Here is a 17,800-nt window from a genome sequence, read left to right on the forward strand (position 1 = left end):
CCAAAACATCCTTTTTCTCCACAAATGCCTCAACGCTGTTTTTAAAGTTATTGCACTATCAATATCTTGTATAACAGGCGCGATAAATGTCTGCCTTTAGCGACAGTCTTTTTGTTGCAAACAAAATTAATTGAAGCACGCTCAGGTGACGTGATAGATGAGGCATCGTTGTTCATCTGTCCATCATCATACAAAGCCCGCCCAAACAATTTGATTGGTTTGAACCGGTCTGATTCGAGCTAGTTGCTTCTCAATGGAACAAGTCCAGACTCAACTTCCTGACCTCAAATTTTGTGGGCGGGGCTAATTTTGGGCTGGCTTTCCAGGTTAAGTGTCAACTGCAGTCTATGACTATTTAATATAAATAAGTGATATGCTTGTATGTAAATATTGAAGATTTGGAACAAGGCTTGCTGACATTTAAGTGCATATCATACATGTCTATTGGTCTATACTGGTTTGGTATTGGTAGCCTTTAGAGAATGTGAACTATATCAAGATTAGTGATTCTACTGCTAAACACAGAAACCTGGGGAAGGTTTAAGAATAAAGCTTCAACATTCATTTATTTTTCATTTCAGCATGATATTCATGCTTTTTTGCAATGCATTTAAACGTGACATATGTTAACATATTTTGTGGAGTATGATCATCACATTAATCATAAAATCACTATGCAAAGTCCAAGTGATGGTCTTTCATTACTTAATACTCACTAATAATTTGAATGGCAGATATTGGCCTTTACTTATCTGACTTTCCCTCTACCACAGCTTTTGCATTCATTTGCCAATCCTTTAATGCAAGGTGATATCTGACAATTGTGAGACATGCTGTGGCAAAGGGCATTTGCGAGACATACTGTACATGAGCTCATACTAACATATTGCCATCTACATGTATATATAACATAACAATTAAAACATCACAATACATTACAGTACCTAGTCACAGTTTATATTCGCCCACTGCACAGTCCATGAGGTTAACCTCAGCCCCTGAAATCTGCTGGGCAAATGTTTGCCATTCTCTGTGAGGTATAAATAGCAGAGGCGGTATGTTCAAGAGGGTGTGAGGGTCTTGCACAGTCTTTGACATGCATGAGCGGACAGGTACACAGAGAGCGAGTGCTAACCCAGCTGAACATGCCACATATGCCCCGTGGGACACGATATATAATAGCCCCCCGTGGCCTGGCTTCACATCGCTCACCCCTCCAACAGAGTGGGCAGAGTGAGCGGCAGCAGATAACAGTGAGTGTACATCGCTGGTTAATGGAAGTCGAGACGGAAAGTGTGTAAAGAGGCAGCACGAGGGCCCTGGTATGGAGATAGATAGGGTGTTCGGTCCTGCTCAGGATGATGAAAATGATGTGTGGCTCAATGCACTGCAAATGTATTAGAGATGTGTGATAAGCCATTTTGAAATGATGAGTTTATGATGTGCTTTATCACATGTAAGAGGTGCCCAGGTGTGGAGATGGAGACCTGGGAAATAATGTGTGTCAGAATGTATTGCAAAGGCATGAGAGATGTGCAACAAGCCATACTGAAATAATCAGTTTAATACTATGATGTGTTTTATCACATGTAAGAGAATCGCAAGGCCAAGTTAAAAACAAATTGCCTAATTATTAAGATGGTGATAGCCCTACATGATGAAAGGTGATACCAATGTACAGTGACGCGTGAGAAATTAAGCAGTGCCTTGATCATTTGGCTAATTAACAAATTAACAGGCAGTGAGTCCTCAGACTTCTCATCTCATTGTATTCGGTGTCCTGAGGACGTCAAAGCACAGCAGGATGTTCAACTCTCCGGGCACTCCCTCTGGGAAGCTGGCGGCGAGTTGGAGCTGGGGGACAGTGCTGGTGTGCACCTCCCCCTCCCACATCTGGCTCCTCTGGTTGAGGCGCAGCTCCGTGTGGTCCTGTCCGATGACGTTCACTTTTATCGCCCTGGGGACTTTCACGCAGAAACGCACCATGGACATGGGCTCCAAATGGCCCGTGCGTGGCTCGAAGAGAACACAACCACAGTCATTCCAGATCGAATAGCTGAGGGGGAACGGAGGCAGGGTGCCGTCCCAGTCGTTGCGCAGCACGTAGTCGCATATGTGGGATAAGGAGGTAGAGGTCGCAGGCCCACCGAACAGGCTAAGACAGTAGATCCCTGTCCCTGGCAGAGCTACACTGACCGTGACATCCTTCCCATCACAGGAGAGGAGCACGTAGCGAGACAGGGGGTTCTTGGATTGCTGACGTTCCTGTCTTGACAGATTAGCTTGGAGTTTCATACTCCGCTGATTGCGAAAGGTGATACTACATTGCCCCCGCTGAGTGTTTATTATGGCTCTGGTGTGGCTGAAATCAGTAAGACCGGCTTTAAGCGTTTCATTGCCAGGCCCACAGTTATTGCTCAGACCTGGTGGGAAGAGTTTATTGATGTTAATGACGGCACTGCTCGTACAATGCAGTAGGAACGTACCAACAGGACTGTATGAGTTACTCGTGCTGTCATTATCCTTTACAAACACTACCAGCCGATAATAGCCCACATAAGGGCAGAGAATGTGGCAGTTGAGCTGGTCAGGTTCACTTTGTGTGGCCACGCATCTCTTGGCCAGCGCTTCATCCAGGTCTTTGTGGGAAAGTGTGCACAGCATCATCAGAGGCCGGCTGGTTTGGAGCACCATCTCAAAAGTGGCAGACTCCAGCATGATCTCGGCCTGATATTGGCATGGTTTGAGCCCCATGTTCTTTGAGTTCTGATCCAGGCCCCAGGACTTGGATGGGTTCTCGGGGAAGCTGTCTAAAGGCGAAGGCTTGGGACATTCCAGCAGGAAGTTGCAGACCTCTGGGAGTTCACCAGACGTTTTCGCTGTTCGAGCAAACAAAGTCACGTCGAAGGACCCCTGGGTCGGGGGTCGAAGTCGCATCTTCATGTGAGTGGTGGTGACAGTGAGGAGAGCGGCAGAGGTGCTCAACTCTCTCTGTATATTGCCACTGCGCTGACAGATCCGGTAGGAGAACTCCAGAGGCTCTGGGAAAGTCATGGAAACAGTGGCCTCACCATTCTCTGAAATGGAAAAAGAGAAAGGTAAAGATGTTTATTGACCTAACAACATATAAAGCAGGGGTCTCAAACACCCGGCCCGCGGGCCAAATCCGGCCTGCGTCCGGCCCAATTCTGGCCCGCGACGTATGTCAAAATAATAATGTAATCCGGCCCTTGAGACTATTTTTAATTGCGACAAACAACGATACTGATTAAAATAGACGATAGTTCCAAGTACGGTGACAAATCTCATTTGTACTCTGCTCCACTATGTGCTAGACATCCAGAGCTTCATTCAAACCCAAAATCGCTGCGCAAAGTTTTCAGGAAATACTTGTATTAGGCTACACGCGAGAAACACAAAGACGTGCATTTGTAATAACGCGGAAGCGATGCAGGCCATAGTGTTGCATAAATTGAAGCAGAAATTAAGCAGAAATAGGCCTACACTAAATGTTGAAAAACGTTTACATGTGATGAAGTCTTAGGTAGGCTATGTTATTCACCTATTCTAAATCTGAAGAAGAATATCCTTTTGGAGATTATGATCCATCGTCTATTGAATGGAGGTGCGTTTGTGTGTAGCCTATACGACGGTGTCCACTAAGCATACCATGGTTATTTCGACCCTCTGCCCAACATCGCTTGGAGGTTGCAGTGGTAATCGTGATGATTGTGTCCGTAATGGACGTGGTACAGACAGCAGGGCTAGTAGAAATAGGGCTCTAAACTACAAAGTCACCCGCAATATGATGCGAACTTCTGGGTACTCAGATTACCCGCGATAGGAACTGATTTGACCAGAATACTTTATTGTAGGCCTTGTGGTTTAGAAACCATATACATCTTAGGTGTTGTGTTTTAAATGTTTTCCTGTTAATTTGTTATGTGGGTAATATGAAAAAAGGAAAGTAAACCTGCTCAAATATGTTCATCCAGTATTTACTGAAAGGTGCATAATTTGAGGTGCTTGCCATCCAGTGTAAAATATTTTTATTTATAAGCTAAGGTTGCTAGCACATGTGTCTAAAACTAGATAAAAACACTTGCACTTTCTGTTTGCAGTTTTGTGTGGTATTTGAAAAAAAGAACATTGCATTTTCAGAAATAGCCGGCCCTCCAATCAGATGACGTTGGCAGAATTGGCCCCCAGCTCATTTGAGTTTGAGACCCCTGATATAAAGGAAACAGCAGACAAACAGGAATAATAACATTGTAATACATTAGGATACCCCTACTAATTTAACATCAGACAATTGTTCACCAGTTGACGAGCAATGTTTGACTTGCTCGACTTGCCTTTCACGGTATGTATTATGACAAATCCTCCTAACGAGATAGGAATGCAAACCTGTGACCAGCAGGAAGTGTGTGGGATGGTGAAGTGTCAGTCCCAGCTGGAAAAATCGGGAAGTTTTTAGGACCCTTTTCCGGAACTCCTCCAGCGAGATAGGCTGCCTGAGAAGTTGCCACTCCACGTCATCTGGGAAGTGGTCACTAATGAACATATCTGGGTCCGGCAGGAAGTAGAACTCATTGTAGCTGGACAAGAGACAAAAATATGTTTGATTTTTATATGGATTTTTATTAGTTGCTTAGTTATTTCTGCATGGCGTTTAATTAACATTTTCCTATGGCCTTTTTAAAACTTTTTTAACTTTTTTAACACATTTCATTGACCTTTTCCATTACAGCAGTGAATTGCACTATCTCACGTATAAGACAAGTGGCAAGGCAACCTGTCTCACCATTTGTTGAAGACTCTTTTGGTGAAGTCCACATTTCCTGCTCCCCAGCATGAGTCCAGCAGGTACCAGTGACCCTGGATACGCACAGCGTTCCAAGCGTGGTCAGACTTGGTGGGTTCAGCATGAAGACCAGGCCGGTAGCTGGCACCTTTGCTGTGACCACTCACCTCCTGGCACTCGATCCCAACCTCACTGCAGGACCACACAAGAGGGCAGTGGAGAAGAGCAAATCACCAGAATGTGTTAATATGGATTGTCCCAATTCTTTTATAGGTTTACATGAACCAGAAGAGTTTCTAGAGCAAATTGTGAGTGCTTTTGTAGCACTACTGAATAATTAATTAATTCATCTCTCTTTATGTGTTTCTTTTTCTCTATATGGAGGGCTTCACAGGTTTCTGTCATCAAGTGGTCAATGTGAGAGGTCAGGAGGTCAACCTACCTGCACATTTGCATGCACAACCTTGAGTATCCACAACAGATGCCTCGGCCAGTCTCGATGACCCGCTGAGGTGAGGTGATCTTCTCAGTCATCCCCAAGTATCCGCTTACATCATATTCTATACAGAGACATCCAAGCACACTCTCATCATGTCATCTAAATAATTATACAGCTACAGAGATGGCGTCTCAAGCCATGACAACGACTACGGCTACACAACAACAGTGACACATTAATACAAATGTTATGGCATGGTATGACTTACTCAGAATTTAGAATGCATCTAAATTTGAATTAACTGCTCCCTCCACATAATTAAACACTGCAATATTCATTAACCAAATGTATCTCTGGTTGTCTAGCACTGTCTGGCTGTGTACACAAATATAAACTCATATTGGGTGTTTAAGGACACTCGTAATCTCTTTCGCAGTATTGCAATGTTCAGCCTTTGGCAAACAGCATATTCTTCTCCTTGACACCAAGGTCTTATCTGGTCAGGAATCTTGAGCACATATTGGTCTATAATGATTTAATCCTCCCAAAGCCTAATAAACGAGCTTGCCAAGTTTGCAAGCTCACGATGTCAATGAATCTGTGGCAAGTTTTTTTGGGGCCCTATTTAGCATGGCTACAATGTAATCCTGCTAATTCATGATTGTAAGCCAGTGTAATATTAACTATTAATATTATTAAAAGTGGCTATGAAGCAACAGACTTGGGTATGGATATTACGATGTCAGGAGTATCGAATAGAATGATGATTAGAGTTATGGAACTGACCAATGTTGTGGCACAGCCAGATCCAGATAGCCCTTAACTTTTGCAGGTCTGTCGCTGCACCCACAGTGATGTCTTGAGTGATGGCCTTCACAGAGAAGATCCTCTTTCTCCTCAGCTGCAAAAGAAAACAATATGATATAATTTTTGACACACATACATACACACAGAAATGTCTTTTAAGTAGTGATATCCACCAGCCAAAAAGTCGGTTTCTGCTGGCCTGGTTTCTAGACCCTTGGGGAGATGTTTGCACTTTGGACCTCTGGGCACCAGTTTAATATATGTTCTTATCAGAGACCGAGATAACAGTCAAATGATAATGCGATAATCTCACCTCCTCTCCGGCCTTGATGGCATGGGCATCAATCTGGCTGAAGACGGCTGGGCTTGGGAACAGGTGCTTTTTGAGCTTCCTGCTGCTCTTCCGCCTCCTGAGGCTCCCCCTGGCACTTCTCTGTGAGGCTCGGAGTTTGCCGCCGCGTTGAATGTCGTTATCACCGATTTTACCGCCGTCCGTCGTGTCTTCCCCACGTTTCGGGAAAATGTCATTGAGTGGCCTTCTCTCTACGGCATACCCTTTCCCTTTCTGGCTACGCTTTGTGCCGCTCTTCCTTCTCCTGGTGCTTCTTTGTTTGCTTCTTTGTGTATCAGTAGCTTGTGTGCCTCCCAAATGTGCAGCTTGCGCATTGTCATCTATCTCCATATATATATGTGATGTTTTATCGGTGTCTGTGTTTGTTGACACTTCAGTCGGAGGTTTTCTCTGTTGGTTCTGACCACGTTGAGCTCCATTGCTCCTTCGGCGCTTTGTGCTAGCCCTCCCAGTCTTCCGTGAGGTCATGCTTCCTTTCTTTCCCACTATAACTCTTCCCTTCTTTTTCTTTTTGCTTTTGGGCTTCCTTTCTTTTTTACGCACCTCCTTCAACCTTGTGATGACAGCACCCATCTTGTCTTGTCTTTGTGTGTTTCAATAGTGTCTGGAAAGAGATGGAAATCTTTGCTTAAATGTGCATTTGAGAAATAATTTAAATTTAATTTAATGTATCTCAAAATCAATTCAGAAGTTCTACTGTATATCTTGGACACAACCTTTACTGTGCCATCAAAGTAAAGTGTCAGTTCATCTTCTCACAAGGACACAATACTTCACTCTGTCCTCAAAGTGAAGTGTCATCTTATTTTGCAGATTACAAGAGCATAACAAGAGCATACAATTAATTAATATGCAAACATTCACTTTACTCCAGTATATTTCATTGTGCATTCTTCAAATCAACTTGCCGGTATAGAGCTCCTCTTTCTTAAATACGCCTTGAATATACCTCTCTAACATATTGTATCCCTCAACCTCTGCTGTGCTCTGCTCTCACTGTGCAAATGTTTTCAGGACCTTGGCTGTCTTGTTTCATTCTTCTAATTTCTAACTTCACTGTTTCTGATTGATGATATTCAAGTTCCTGGACTGAAGAAAGGGTCAGAAATCTTAATTTAATATAAAATTAATTTATTAAAAATGAATACATTTTTGTTTTAGTCTTTCATGTGAGTTCGAGTCAAATATTTTTTTTTTAATTTGAGTCTTTCTCTCCTGTGAATAATCAAATTCCCTCTGGTATTCTTGGAACTGTCTCCTGGAGTGAAGGAGACAAGCTATTTCATCTGATCACTGATGAGTGTATCTATTCAAAACAGCATAATGTAAAAATAATAGCTTAAATAATGTAGTACCTCGTTTCATGTCAGCTATCAAAAAGAAATACTGAACACTAAAGTGTCTCTGTCTTTTCATGCATTCAGTATCTGAATCATACCACATTAAGCAGTAGCTTTTGTCCAAGATGACATCACGGCCATGGACATTTCAACCACTGGAGTTTAAATCAAGCAATTCACTATCGTCTTCACAGCTCTCTTTAAATGGCGGTGTGAGACTTTGTTTTAGTGCGTCAGTCTGTCTGTGCAGTCTTACCTTTATTCCTTCTTTGACAGCGGTGCACCTTGTTCTGGCAAGTGGTGTATCTGTGTGTCTAGACTTTCATCTACTTCTCTCTGATCCCACCATCATCTGCAATGGATCTCCTCTCCTGAACACCTTGCGAATATTATCCCTTGCGCCTAGCTACAGGCTGAAGTCCACATTATAGGATTTACCAGAAATTAGGAAGACAGATAAAGGTTAATGTTGACAGGGGTGGAGTATCAGCTGTGCCAATACCTTCCAGTAATCTCCTCGTTGGCGCTGATACAATGTTTGTTCAAGTGCATTTTACATTACAGTTCTGCATTCAAATTTACTCATTGGCATTCTGTCATTTGTTCTCTAGCACCGCATTTTAACTTCTACAACAAATTCGTCCATTTCCTAGTGTTATATTTCCACATGCATACAATATCCCCAAAGATGAATAGTGTAGTGAGAGGGAAACTGAAAGCTTAAGCCTGCAGGAGAAAATAAAATAATAAAATGACGCTGTTGTGTCGTTATGGGCTCCCTATCAACAGAATGAGTTGGTCCGGCGTACTTTGGCCCTGTGCTGTGGTGTGTTAGTCATATGGAGGTAGTGGCAATGGATATCCAATGTGGAACCACACCCTTTATTATAGTCAGCTGTAAAACTGCAGAGCTGGGTGTGTCAGGGACAGTGGGCGCTTGTGTGAGTGCATGTCTGGGAAAGGAGTTCCCTGCTGCTTTATCTTGTGGGACTGGCTGGTACTGACCAGGTTTTCGAGTGACCAGTGTCCCCGGATGGGCCTCAGGTTTACTGGTATAGGTTACTTCCCTCTCTGTGAACTTTATGTCTTTATCTTTATATAATTCATATAACTTATAATATAAGTTCTCTTGTCCTTGAGCCTAAACAAAACCATTATGTTTGCCTTAGAGTTGGATATCTTATCAAAAGATAGACTATCTACTGGTATCTATAAAGACTACTGTTTACATATTAACACACTACTCTGCACTGTGATAAATATATCTGGATATTTATTGAAGCCTTCTCAGATTGGTTGTGTGACTGGTTTCAATGATTTACAGATGCACATTACAATTATAGAAACAAATCAAACATATAGCATTGAAAGCAGATTGCACTTCTTATTGTTTTGCATTTCGGAAAGGAACACAGTACCACATGTAAATCTTGGCAACAAAATACTCCATAAATATATAGTAATACATACATACATAAAACATAATACATAATACATGAATTTTAATCAAGGTCCTCATGATTCGATTTACAGCAAAGGACACATGAAGGAAACATGTCACCACTTTTTTGTAATTTCACAGTTCATATCTTGTCATCAACCCATAACTCATTGCTTCCCAGCCCATCGCGAGCCTCAGCACCTCTCTCCATTCAAACTGATGGTCGTGCCATAAAAAGTAAGTTGCTTATTTTTTATTTTAGAACGGTGCAGCAAATTACTTTTTTGATGTTGTTACATCTTCATCAGTCTGTGATGCTCGTGTCCATCTCACAGTTCATTTTGTCCAGTCAGAACATCAAAAGACATGACGATGGCCATGTTGTTGTTAGAGCCTCCCCCACAGCCTGCAGTACCGGCAGTGGCCAGTTTGAGCTGGGTGGCGCTGTTTCCCGTAAACACCTCCCCCTCCCACACGCGGCTCTTGTTGAGCTGCAGCTCGACACGCTGCTCACCCTGCACACTCACGCGCTGGGCGCCCGGCACCCGCACCCGGAACCGCACCCAGGTGCCCGGCTCCAGCAGGCCGCTGCGGGGCTCGAACAGCACGCTGCCCCGCTGCCAGGCCGTGTAGCCACAAGGGAATGGCGGCCAGGATGTCTCTGAGCTGCTCCGCAGGACAAAGTCACAAAGCAGGTTGAAGTCCTGATTGGCGGCAGAGGTGCCGGCTTTGCCGTAAAGGCTCAGCTTGTAGACACCGGGCTCTGGTAGAGCGACGCTGATGGTGACCTTGCTGCCGTTGTGGGTGAAAAAGACGTGCCGGGAGAGGGGGTAGCCGGGGCGCTTGCGGTGATCTTTGGCGAGCACGGCGTGCAGCTCCAGGTCCTGTGAGTTGTTGAAGGTGATGTTGCATTTGCCCTGCTGCGTGACGAGCTGGGCCGTGGCGTGGCTGAACTTGGACAGGCCGGCGTTGAGCGTTCTCACTCCAGGGCCACAGGTGGCGCTGAGGTTGGCTGGAAAGAGCTCATTGAGATTGATGGCACCACCTGTGCAGCGGAGCAGGAAATTGCCTGCGTTTTGGAAGGGGTCACCCACACTCTCATAGTCCCGCACAAACACAGACAGCCGATAGTAGCCGATATATGGGCAGAGTACATGGCAGGTAAGCTGGTTAGGCTCAATTTGTGTGGCCAAGCATCGCTTTGCCAGTGTCTTATCAAGGTCTCTGTGGGTTAATTCACACAGCATCATGACAGGTCTGGTGGTGTGTAGCACCAGCTCGAAGGAGCCAGAGTCCAGTGCCATGGCGTCTGACCCATACTTGCACGGCTTCAGCCCTAAGCTTGTGGCATTCTGCTGCAGACCCCAGGAGAGGAAGGGGTTCTCAGGGAGCTCCTCGACCGGTGCAGGCTCTGGACACTCCAGCAGGAAGGAACAGACCCAGCTGAACGTTCCCGTGGCGTTGGCGGGCCGGGCGAACACCATGATGCCGAACGTGCCACACACGGGCGGCATCAGCTTCAGCTTCATGGTTCCCGTGGTGACAGTGAGAATCCCGATGGACGCGTTTGGTTCCTTCTGGTCAGTTCCGCTATGCAGGGAGGCTTGGTAGGTAAAGTCCAGTGGCTGGGAGTAACTCATGGAGATGGTAGCTTCACCATTCTCTGTGAAAACACAAGTAATGGTGAGTACCTTTATTTGGGTTTATCATTTGATAAATGGGCAAGGAGAGAGCTCACCTGAGCACAGTGAAGAAGGCTCTATGCCCAAACAAGTCTGTGTAATACAAATTTACTCATGCAAAGTGTGGCCTTTTTTCCCCTCTTTTACTCAGTTACAAGTTCAGTCCTGCACTCTAAGAAACTAAAGAGACTGAGTGAAGCCTGCTCCTATTCCTGTGCTTCCAAGGAGAGAGCTCACCTGTCACCAAGAGGAAATGCTTTGGATGAACCAGGGTTAGACCCAGTCGGTAGAATTCAGATGTTTTCAAGACCCTCTTCTCAAACTCGTCCAGAGAGATGGGGTCATTCAGTAACTGCCATTCGGCTTCATCTGGACAGTGAGAATTGATGAAGTTTTCAGGATCAGTCAAGAAGTAGAAATCATCATATCTGTTAAGATGAGGCAGAACGCAACATAGTTTTAAATGAAGGAAGAGTAAAAGGTGTTTAAGCAGGTTGAAGTTGCTGACTCCATATTCCAAAATCGTCATTTGTGAAAAGTCCTCCTATTGTAGCACATGATAGATTATTTGTAGTTCCTTTACATTTGAGGATCTGCAAAATAATGAAACATGTTTATGTTGTTATCTCTCACCTTTTGATGAAAGCTTTATTGTCTAGGTCCACTCTGCCTGCCCCCCAACAGGAATCCAATAGGTACCAATGACCTTCCAGATGAACCGCATTCCACATGTGGCTGGACTTAGTGTTCTGGAATGTTTGGCCTTGCCGATATCCAACGCCTTTACCATGACCAGACACCTCCTCACATTCGATTCCCACCTCCCTAGCCAGAGAGAAGGTGAAATTATCTCAATGGGATAAAATATGTTTCAAGTTCATGTTTCAAGTGCTGCACAGTCTTGTTTGTTTGTTTGATAATGGTAGCCAATAATACTGTTCATATATCCAATGGACCACATCGGCCTAAGTTTACAGTAGGCTATGGTAAAAAAACCACCAGGACATAACTTTTCAGACCTCTATGCTCTCTGTAGGCTTTCATCAGACCAGACCATGCAAGTAGCCACCTTGAAGGTCAATGTTAATTGAGGAAGTAATACATTTCACATTGAGCCTAGAAAAAAGACATCCTTCTTTACTAAATCGTATTTATATTTTTAGAATGGGCTTCTCCTTAATGGTAATCCTGACTGACCATACTCTGAAAATCACATACACAATCATTTTATACAGAGCTTTTCTTTATACACACCAACACTGCTGAGTGTTGATGATTAACACTGAACTATTAACTCAATAATAAAATAAACACTGGAAATGTTGCTGTGTATAGTTCAGAAGTTGTATATCCCAGTTTATCCATGTCATGAAGTCACCTACCTGCACATCTGCTGGAGGACACTGGAGTATCCACAGCACACGCCTCGGCCAGTCTCGATCACCTGCTCAGGTGAGGTCACCTTCTTGGTCAGCCCCAGGTATCCACTCACATCATATTCTACAAACACACACACACACACACAAAGAGAGAGAGAGAGAGAGAGAGAGAGAGAGATATATAGAGATATAGAGAGAGAGAGAGAGAGATATATAGAGAGAGAGAGAGATATAGAGAGATATATATATATATATATATATATATATATATATATATATATATAGTATATATATATAGAATATATATATATATATCACCTCTGCTAGAGAGAGAGAGAGAGAGAGAGAGAGAGAGAAAGAGAGAGAGATTCACTACTGAAACCTGTATTCACTAAAAACCTGTATCATACATAATCTGTTGGGGATTTATTGTAATCTCACAATGAAAAATAAAAATAATTTGCTTCCCTTCCAGGGTGGATTTTTCCTCATTGTTTTCATTGTGAGATTACAATAAATCACCAACGGATTATTTTTTCTACCTGTTTTTAGTCAACTTTACCAAAGGTGCCAATAATTCTGGAGGGTACTGTATTTACAAACTATAGGCAGGTTATTAATTGAACATCACTGTGTCATTACAGCACAGTGTCAATTTGATTTGTGTCGGTCAGACTCACCCCGTATCTATGATCTTTGTTGCCAAAGCAAACTTCTTCTCAGACATACTGTTATGTTCTTTAGGAAATGGGCCATGTTCCGCATTGTTGATGTGATAATTTCATGCCTGACTCTGAAATCGTATATGGCCTGGTACTCATGAACTCATATTAAACTTTAATAATTTGATCCTTCTTAATGCCCAATTAATGAGCTGGCCAAATCCACACGATGCACCATGCAAACCGTCACATGATGAACTTCACTCTGTATGGTGTCAATACACCCAATTGTGTTGCTATCCTTACTCGGGGGTCCTGCTGCTATATTCCACACTGAGGATACACTAGCTGACAGCTGCTCGCTACATCTAATGTGGATTTCTAGGGAGCCTGTGGGCCACTTCAGTGTAGGCAGCTGGACTTTAAGTGGAAAGCATGTAAGTCATGATCAGACAGACCCAGTCCTCATTAGGAAGGCCTGCACACTAATCCCCTGCTAACACACGCCACACTACCAGTGTCATACTGGCGGGAGGTCATTCTGTGGATCTGGACACAGCAGGCTATATCAGAGACTTTCTAATGAGCAGACACAGCACTCGAAGAATCTCCCATAGAAATGCATGGAGTTAGTTTGTAACGCAAACTTGGCAGTCGTCTACACCAGTGTTTTACAACCACTGTGCCGGGCCACACTAGTGTGCCGTGAGAGATCATCAGGTGTGCCGCAGAAAATTACCCAAATGTCACTCACTGGTCCAGAAAAGCAACTGTTGCATCAAAGAATTTATAACCACATGCTCTCATTGATTGTATGATTGCACTATTTGTGGTATGCAGGCATTGTACAACGGGGGCCCCATATCCAGTATTCACAGAATCATCACATATCCAGTTCCAGTAACAGCAATTAAATTAGATATAGTGACCTACAAATGAAACAGAGGGCGCTTGTTTTATTGAGCAGGTCTTGCATAGAAGCCATAATAAGGCCATATCTGTGTGTTATTTGAAATTTTAGGCTATGGTATGTTTATTTTTTCTTCACACAGGATGTTAGTGTGCCGTGGGACATTTTAAGTGTCAAAAGTGTGCCGTGGCACAAGAAAGGTTGAAAAACACTGGTCTACACATATTCCGCCCCTTCCTCCGGCAAAAGTTGACATGTGAATACATCGTGCCAATCATGTGTTGTGATCTCACAGCTAGAGAGGCTGGTGTGTCGTGATTCGTAAAGCATTGCGCACGCGCAATTCTACCCGAAATAGATGCCCGATAAGTGCCCAAAAAGTGTTGCAATATGGCTGCCGAGTGGAGGGACTTGCCTATATTAGATAACATGGTGTTCCTGTGCCCAGAAAGAGTTATCATTATTAGGGCTGAACAATTTGGGGGAAAATATTAGGTATTGTGATCTGATTTGCAATATAATTTTTGAAAGTCAAGCCTCGGTTCACTATTCACTATATAATATATTTTAAAATCACTAGCATTACTTCTGCTTGCCTTTTTTGCTGTACATTCATCATACTGTTTCCTATGGGGCTTTCTGCAATGTTGCCTCAGGAAGTAGCAAAATACTTAGACATAATAAACAGGCCTATAGTATTATATCAGATATAATAAATAGGCCATAGTATTATATCAGATATAATAAACAGGCCTATAGTATTATATCAGACATAATAAACAGGCCTATAGTATTATATCAGACATAATAAACAGGCCTATAGCATTATATCTGATATAATAAACAGGCCTATAGTATTATATCAGATATAATAAACAGGCCTATAGTATTATTATAATAAATGTGGTATAAAATTATCACTAATGTCTGTAAACATCATGATGAGACAAAGAGTGTTTAAACGGTAAAACATGTATTTATATAACCTCAACGACAATCAAGTAATACCCAGAAATCATTCTTATATAATAACCTTTTATAACTTTTTAAATAACAAGTTTAACTATTTCTAATAACATAACGAAGCCATCCTACAAGAATGTGCACTCTGTATCCCGATGTCTCTGCTTGCTGCCCTGTGTCTCATTTTGTTGCACTGTGTCTCATGCTGCCTTAGCCTAGGCCTTTTGAAGAAACCAAAGTCGGCCTTGAAGCTGCAAGATAACACGTACACAGGGCGAGCTCTACTCATAACAACCAGTAGGAGAGTGCAGGGAGGCAAACGATATTTAACCCATGCACAATGTATGTGACCTGTGATTACTCTATACTGTACACCCCTGAACTTTCCGTAAATTTAAGGTGAAAAGTTCGTACCCTTGGCAGCAATATTGCTGACTTGCGAAGATAAGAGCGAACAACGATCCTTTCATAACGCCATCTGTGGGTTCGGGGTAGTGTTGTGTCAGCATTGTGGAGGGGTATAAGTAGGAGAGTTCTACCTTTGTTCGGGAGTGCCTTCTCGAGATACACTCACGGTTTATTGCTGTTGGTATTGCTGCTAGCATCAATAAAACCATTTTTGCATCGAATTCTGCCTGCTTGAAAGCTCCTTTTTGCTTTAGCATACGTTTTACTGGTGATTTTTCTTGAAGTCGTGAGCTCAATTTTCTACTTATCTACTGGCCGATTTGATGACCTTAGAGTTGTGAGTTAGGTCAAATGCAACCACTGACCGATGTTGTGGCAAAGCCATATCCAGATTGCTCGAAGTTTCTGCAGATCAGTTTGTGCACCCTCGGTGATGGCTTGTGCGATCATCTCCACTGAGTAGATCTTTTTGCTCCTTAACTGCAAATCATTAGCAAATTATCAAATACACAAATGTCCCTAAACCTACAGTAGCCTACATAATGTATAATAATTTGGGAATATGTTTTTTTTTTCCTTCTCACCTCTTTCCCAGCTTTGATAGCATGGACATCCACCTTCTGGAAGACATCTGTGCTTGGTAAAAAATCTTTTTGAAGCTTTCTGTGTGTAGTATGTGGCTTGAGGGCTGTCCGTGGACGACCACCACCACCACCACCACTGCTCTCTGTTTGCCTTGTCTGGGCAGTGTCAGCACTGAGCATCTGCCGTACCTCCACAAGGTCCCTTTTCACTGAATTCTTCTTCACCCTGCAGGAGGTGGCCGACGCCTTGCTCTCGTCGGACAGCTGCCTCTTGGCCAACGGCCGCTGGTGGTCCCTGTCCATAGAGGCCCACTTCTGAAACACAGCGCTCTTCACTGCGGTGACACCAGACGGGCGGGGAGGGGGAGGGGATGTTGTGATGCCACCACCACCGTACGGCTTTTTGCCACTTGGTGCCTTCCCCACCTCCAGCCTCCATGCCTGTTTGATGACAGATTTATCTGCCACTTCTTCAGAAGTCGGGGAGGTGTCATCGGCAGGGTCTTCTGAGGCCCTTTTAGGAGCCTGAAGGCCGCCCTTCTCCTCCTGAGTGACAGTTTGCTGCTTAGTTAGAGGAAAAGGCTCCTCTGTGACTTTGGTGTTGTTGCTGTTATTGCGGTTGTTGTTGTTATGGTGCCTGACTTGGATGTCAACATCAGACAGAATCTGTCTTTTTGATTTCAGAGGCTCATCTCTCCTCAGGTGGATAACATTGCCCATATTGTCCTCTTCTGTGATACAGCAAGATATCTGTGAAATTATGAAATAAAAATTATGAAGAGATTATGATTAACAGATTATGACACAGTAAAATACTGTGTTACATTTCCTCAGAGTTGAGGCCATTTCCACCTGCAGGTATTGTATAAGCTTTCCTAGCACCCAATAGGTAACAAATTACATTTGAAAGTTGATGATTGCAGTCTTAGAAATGCAGGCACTTATGCAAATAGCATCTCACGGACAAATCAGTTTCCTCTCATCTCAATGTGAACTTTAGACTATGAAAATAACAATAATTTTTGTTTTTAAGACTCTGAGACCTTTTTAAGGTTATCAACTCAAGTACAACCCAAGCTAGCAGTGTCTCATTCTATTAAGTGCTCATTGTCTTAAATGCAAGTGTTCTCATGCCTTATGTTGTGCAACTACATCTGGATTAAAATGCTTACCTTGAGAGAGTCTTGCCTTGAACCTTGCTTGACCTGTGCAAGCATGTGTCTGTTTGTAGTTGTGTATTTCGCGCGTGTGTGTGTGTGTGTTTGCTTTGCTCCGATGGATAGTGTGTGTGTATGTTTATTTCAAGCCCTCGGTCCTCTCCTCATCTCGGTGCGTAGACCTCTGCACCCGTCGAACCACTGGCCAGTTTTATACTGCACCCGGGGCTGGGATGTGTTGTGCCTGCGTAACCGGGGGATGACAGAACCTAAAAATACTGCATGGCAGCTGATAGAGAGCTGCTGTAGGACTTTCCACCAGCCTGGGATTGATGGGTGGGTGGCAGAGGGAGGGGGGGGGGTGTAATGATGGGCCATTGAGGTCTCGGGTAGTGGAATGGTGTGAGATTGTGTGGAGACCTTTCAGTTGTTTGAAGTTCACACTTGTAGATTTTCTTTCAAAGGAATAAAGTTTTACTTCAAGCTAGGAACTGCGAGGTGATGCATTCGGCGGTGACTTTTTTAGTCACACCATCAAATAGCCTCTTTAAAACAGGCCGTTGGAGTAGAGGATGCTGTGCACCCGAGCACCTCCAACATGGAAAACACTGATCTGTCTGGATTAACACCAAAGAAATATGGGCCAGGCTACTGGCTGTAGGGCACAGTATTTTCCAAGTTTTTAGATTTTGTTTTCTGATGGAAATCTGCTTTCCCCTCTCAATTTCCTCATCATAAACCACGTCTAAAACAATCTACAGGCAATATATTTAACAACTTGCTCATGGACAATCCAGAAGAAAGCTACTCTTTAAAATCAGCCCTGTCATAACAGTACTTTCATGAATTGTATATTAAACTGTTGTTGTGTC

At 43.4% G+C, this 17,800-nt stretch overlaps 2 protein-coding genes across 3 annotated transcripts; both read right to left on the reverse strand.

The window, feature by feature from the left end:
* Positions 1 to 547: 547 nt before the first annotated feature.
* Positions 548 to 8,305, reverse strand: LOC125286374 (kyphoscoliosis peptidase-like). 2 transcript variants are annotated; one of them, XM_048231411.1, is made up of 7 exons: positions 7,999 to 8,305; positions 6,364 to 7,006; positions 6,030 to 6,144; positions 5,247 to 5,364; positions 4,805 to 4,996; positions 4,408 to 4,598; positions 548 to 3,077 (listed from the first exon to the last, which is right to left on the reverse strand). In XM_048231411.1, the coding sequence occupies exons 2-7, from the start codon at positions 6,973 to 6,975 to the stop codon at positions 1,759 to 1,761; spliced, it is 2,547 nt and encodes an 848-aa protein (XP_048087368.1). In that variant the 5' UTR covers positions 6,976 to 7,006; positions 7,999 to 8,305; the 3' UTR covers positions 548 to 1,758. The 2 variants fall into 2 exon arrangements, with proteins under 2 accessions (XP_048087368.1, XP_048087369.1); XM_048231412.1 differs by lacking the exon at positions 7,999 to 8,305 and adding an exon at positions 7,119 to 7,164.
* Positions 8,306 to 8,993: 688 nt separating this feature from the next.
* Positions 8,994 to 17,099, reverse strand: LOC125286373. The gene is made up of 7 exons (XM_048231410.1): positions 16,944 to 17,099; positions 15,772 to 16,521; positions 15,553 to 15,667; positions 12,248 to 12,365; positions 11,499 to 11,690; positions 11,103 to 11,293; positions 8,994 to 10,846 (listed from the first exon to the last, which is right to left on the reverse strand). Exons 1-7 carry the CDS (start codon positions 16,986 to 16,988, stop codon positions 9,513 to 9,515), a joined length of 2,745 nt encoding a protein of 914 aa, XP_048087367.1. The 5' UTR covers positions 16,989 to 17,099; the 3' UTR covers positions 8,994 to 9,512.
* Positions 17,100 to 17,800: the final 701 nt, after the last annotated feature.

Source organism: Alosa alosa, chromosome 21 (assembly GCF_017589495.1).
Source record: "Alosa alosa isolate M-15738 ecotype Scorff River chromosome 21, AALO_Geno_1.1, whole genome shotgun sequence".
Taxonomy (NCBI): domain Eukaryota; kingdom Metazoa; phylum Chordata; class Actinopteri; order Clupeiformes; family Clupeidae; genus Alosa; species Alosa alosa.